The sequence below is a fragment of the Octopus bimaculoides genome, chromosome 14 (assembly GCF_001194135.2).
Source record: "Octopus bimaculoides isolate UCB-OBI-ISO-001 chromosome 14, ASM119413v2, whole genome shotgun sequence".
NCBI lineage: Eukaryota > Metazoa > Mollusca > Cephalopoda > Octopoda > Octopodidae > Octopus > Octopus bimaculoides.
Genome location: NC_068994.1, coordinates 59,300,499 through 59,305,436, shown reverse-complemented (window position 1 = coordinate 59,305,436; position 4,938 = coordinate 59,300,499). Strand labels below are relative to the sequence as shown.

Here is a 4,938-nt window from a genome sequence, read left to right as displayed (position 1 = left end):
CTGCAAGGTTTTTATAAAAGCAAATGATATATATATATATATATATATATATATATATACACACACACACACATACATACACACACACACACACACACACACACACATTGTCACCATCTTTTTACATTCATTTTTCCATGCTTGTATGGGTTACAAAAACTTTCACCATTTGTCCATGTTTTTTTTGTCTTTCTTATCCATTAAATCCTTCCACACGAACCTGCTGCCACTTCTTCACCTACCAATTTTGCTGAGGCACTTTCTGCTTCATAATTCAGTCAATCAGACTGATACCTCTGTTGTTGCTTCCAGAGTATCATTTTTGCCTTTACATATCATCATCATTATAAACTCTTGCATGGATCAGATGGGATTTGTTGAGGCAGATTATCTTTAGCCAAGTGTCTTTTCTGTCAGCACCCCTCACCTGTTTCCAAGTAGATATTTCCATATAACTTATCAACCTATGCCAGCCTAGAAAGTGCATGTAAAAATGCTAACGATGATGATGATGATGATGATGACGATGACGATGGGAATAATGATGATGATGTTTGGGCTGGGCTGGGTGGGTGGGGGTGACATAGTAATAAAAAGTGAGTTTCTATTGTTAATTACAAATATGTTACCTACTCATACATTTCAATACTCTCGTTGTTGTGCGCTCGCCTTTTCAGTTCTGCGATGACATTGTCTATGCAGTTATGGACCAAAGATGACATCTGGAATAGAATAAATGGAGAAATAACGCATTTAAAGCAGTAAATTCTTCAATAACCAACAGTAATCACCTTCAATAAAGTACTTTCATTAGGAAACTTTTCAAAGTCAGCTTCTAAAGTAGTTTCTTCTGATCTGTACACATCTTGAAAAATGCTCCTAAATTTCAAATCCTGATGTTTTTATAATCCAATAAATAAATAAATACATAAATAAATAACTAAGATGTAATGGTAAAATAACCTTTCGTATTTTAGCTGAGGTGAAAGCTGGGTTACTGATGGCTCGAAGACGTTTCCATCTGTCACCACGAGCGAAAAACATATGGACTTCATCATCTTTATCTGGATCGACTTGAACTGGAAAAACCTAAAATGGAGAAAGGATGTTGAGAGGCAGTGTGTTGGTATTGCACAGTGACAGGGTCATCATGCAATATTGTCTAAAGAAATCGACTTTTAATATTTCAGCATTATGTGGTGCTCATTCTTTTATGACATGGAGTCGATAGAAAACCAGCCAGAGATGAAGGACTTAAATCTGCCTCCACCAAAAATCTGGATAAAAACCATACTTATAATAAATATCTGCTCCAATTGGTTGAAATCATGACAATCCCTTGGAATCGATTTTGACTGATTTACTTTTGTCTAAATTAAGTTAATGATATTTAATTTTACTCAGGCAGCAAAATGGTAGAATCAACAACAAAGGAAATTCTTTGTGGCATTTTGTCTGACTTTTATGTTTTGAGTTCAGATGCTGTTGGTGTTGACCTTGCCTTTCATCCATTCAGGGCTGATAAAATAAGTACCAGTTATACACTGGGGTTGGTGTAATCTACTAGCACCCTCCACCACCAAGATTATTTAAAATTATTGAAGTTAGTTAGAGATTCCACCCACATGAAGACAACTAAAGTAACTGTTAATATATTGACTATAAGAATGGCTAACCAAAATCTAATTAGAAATAATTAGATATGGAAGAGAAAGTAACAACAAAAGATGGGACTTTTTTGTTCCTTGCATTAAATATGTTGAGACCAACTTTAGTTTAGAATGGTTAAGGTTTAAGTGATTTTTATTAGAAGTCACTCAGTCTGCTGGATAGGTTTAAGATTTGAACATTTTGTTTGTTTGTGTGCATGTACGTATGTATGTATGTATCTGTCTGTCTATCTATCTGTCTGTCTACCTGTCTGTCTGTCTGTCTGTCAAAAACCCAAATTGGTAGTCTATGTTAACTAGGGGAAGGTATAGTCGTATGGTTATGAAGCCTGCTTGCCAACCACTTGGTTGCAAGTTCAGTCCCACTGCATGGCATCTTAGGAAAGTGTCTTCCACAATAGCTCAAGGCAAACCAAAGCTTTGTGAGTAGATTTATAAATGTAATGGAAACTGTGTAGAAGCTGTCCTGTGTGTGTGTTTGTTCCCACACCACTTGACAACTGGTGTTAGTTTGTTTACATCCCTGTGATATAATTAGTCATCTAAAGAGACTGATTGAATAAGTACCAGACTTCAATAACAAAAAAAAAGGGAGTAGAAGTCCTGGGGGCAATTTGTTCAATGAAACCCTTCAGGGTGGTGCCCCAGCATGGCCACATTCCAATATCAGAAACAAATAAAAGAATAAACCTAGTGTTTCAACACATTTTTTACCTTTCGAGCATGAAAAATATCAAACTTTTTCACCATCACTTGATTTAGAACATCCAGATCCGCTGTTACCAAAACTGGTCGAAGACCTTCAAAGTAGCTGTTGGAAAAAAAAAAAATAATAAAGAAAGAATTAGATAGCTGAAAAGAACGGATAGCATGGTACCGTAGGCTGCAGGTAGCAAACCCGCTATGCATGCAAGACACCAGGAGCTGCAACAAAACCTGAGATAAAGAGAAATGATGATGATGATCATCATAACACCAACAAGAGAACTCAGAGAGTGCAGACCTCCGCCAGAGCAATACCAACGTCCTTTCAACGATTAGCCAAGGATGATTTTTTAAAATGAGAATATCTGAAACAAACTAGACTGCTCTCACAAATGAGGAAACTAAAAATGAACCTGACTGCTCTCAAAAATTAAGTAAAAAAAACTGGAAAAATAATCCAGTTAATGAAGGAGTCTAGGTTAACGAGGGGGTCTGGGTCAACGAGGGAGTCTGGGTTAACGAGGGAGTTTGAGTTAACGAGGGGGTCTAGGTTAACAAAGAAGTTTGGGTTAACAAGGGAGTCTGAGTTAATTTGCAAGACTGATCCAAGAGAGAGAGACTGTAAACCAGTATTTTTCGACCATTTTCTGCCTATGGAACCCTTTGATTCCCATCTCATTCTCCTGCACCACCAGAGCCATTCGGGGAATATCAAAAAAGAGAAAACCCTGCTGTATTTTGTGTATTATAAAAAGTATAACTTGTTTATTGCAAATAAATCTTATATGGACCTCCAAGAGCCATATGGACCCCGATTGAGACCCCCAGCTCTAAACCAAACAGGAACTGAGTCAGTTGAGAGTGGGGAGCTAAGCCAGCAAAGTTGTTGCAGAGGAAGGGGAAGAAGTGGTGGAGTGTCAATGGTACCGATATCTGGTACCGATATCTGGCAGACAAAGGGGAAGAAGCGGTGGAGTGCCAAAGCATTTTCTGAACTAAAATTTCTATTTTAGATGATGATGATGATGATCTCAAAGAAAACTCCTGACCTTTTTGCTTCAATAATCTTTATGACAAACTTAATCATTAAACGTACAACTAATTATATAGGATTTCAATTTGATTAATTACATCAAGAGTATTTTTCGTAATGAGACGTTAAAAATAACAAAAGATAAAAATACAAACAAGTACAAATGCAAAAATAGTTTTTGAAAACAGTAAGGAAACTTACCCAAATGTTTTACCATAAATTTTGTACCAATCAAGGTAAGTGCTGTAGAAAGCTTGCTGTAAAAGAAAATAAGAAATATATCCTGGGATGTGTACAGCATAAAAACCAAAAAAGAAAATGATGCCAGCAGTGAAATAATGAATTATTGTATTTGAAAAACTATCTAAAAAAGTCATCCTGGGTCCTTTATGTAAAGTTGCAACCCCAAACCCCCTTTATGTAAAGTTGTAACCCCCTACACTGTCCCCATAATCTAATTTTGTGCTTTAACTCTTCAGCATTCAGATTACTCTGTCAAATATAATCCTTATTTATCCTCATTGTTTTGAATTAATCAGGGATTATCTTGTAGCTTCAAGATTTTGATGATGTGATTATTTTTAGAATAACATTGTATGGTTGGTGTGAGAAGCTGGACATGGCCAGTTTAAACATAAAACAAGGAGAATATTTGAGCCAGGTTTGGTCAGGTTTAAATGCCAAAGGGTTAATACACTAAAACCCATTTTTATCTGAATATCTTCTACTGAAATGTGGGTTCCTCTATGTCTGGGGTCATTTGTGCCATCAAATGCAGTAAAGGCTAAAATTTTAATCACCATTATTCAATGATGAACGTTTGTTACATCCACAGAGGAAAAGGTTTTTGAAAGAGACAAAGGTGATTAAATTGTAACTTTTTGCTTCCTTTTGGACAGACCTGTAATTAACGAGTGGGAGCATAGAAAGCTTCCATAGGGAGTTAACTGGTTGGTGTACAAGAACTCTCCCTCAGTTGTTCAGTATTGAGACTAGAAATACTCGTTATCAATATATATTCTCCCTTCAAGCTGGATGAATTGTCTGCATGTCAGGCAGAAATGCTTCCTGACATTTCATCTGTCTTTACAAATTTTGCTGTGGTTGACTTTGCCATTCATTCTTTCAGAATTGATAAAATAAGTACCAGTTGAATACTAGGGGATCAATGCAATCTACTTACCCCACAACCACCACCACCACCACTCTCCCTGAAATTGTTAGCCTTGTGCCAAAATGTGAAACCAATACACACACACACACACACACAACACATACACACACACACACACACACACACGCACTATGGTGGACAAAATATTTTTGACTGAATCATATCAGTTCATTCTTTCTGTAGAAGAATATGATAACAACAACAATAACGTATAATAATGATAAAAATAAAATAATGAAAAATACCTTCTTAGCAAAAGATATCAAATTCCCAAAAAGAAAATTTGGTGGTGGACCAGGAACATTGATTTGTTTGAAGATCTTCATACTTTCTTTGCGAGTCCTGAAACATATAAG

At 36.2% G+C, this 4,938-nt stretch overlaps 1 protein-coding gene across 2 annotated transcripts in view; it reads right to left on the bottom strand.

The window, feature by feature from the left end:
- LOC106878004 (cytochrome P450 3A24) overlaps nucleotides 1-4,938 on the bottom strand; it is a 46,481-nt gene that overhangs the window by 9,706 nt on the left and 31,837 nt on the right. Inside the window, exons 2-6 of one of the 2 annotated variants that reach the window (XM_052972880.1) lie at nucleotides 4,828-4,924; nucleotides 3,610-3,665; nucleotides 2,385-2,481; nucleotides 964-1,089; nucleotides 634-722 (exon numbers count right to left, since the gene is read on the bottom strand). In XM_052972880.1, the coding sequence (XP_052828840.1) occupies nucleotides 634-722; nucleotides 964-1,089; nucleotides 2,385-2,481; nucleotides 3,610-3,665; nucleotides 4,828-4,924 (465 nt within the window). The remainder of the gene's footprint in view (nucleotides 1-633; nucleotides 723-963; nucleotides 1,090-2,384; nucleotides 2,482-3,609; nucleotides 3,666-4,827; nucleotides 4,925-4,938) is intronic. The other variant, XM_052972881.1, reaches the window with a different exon arrangement.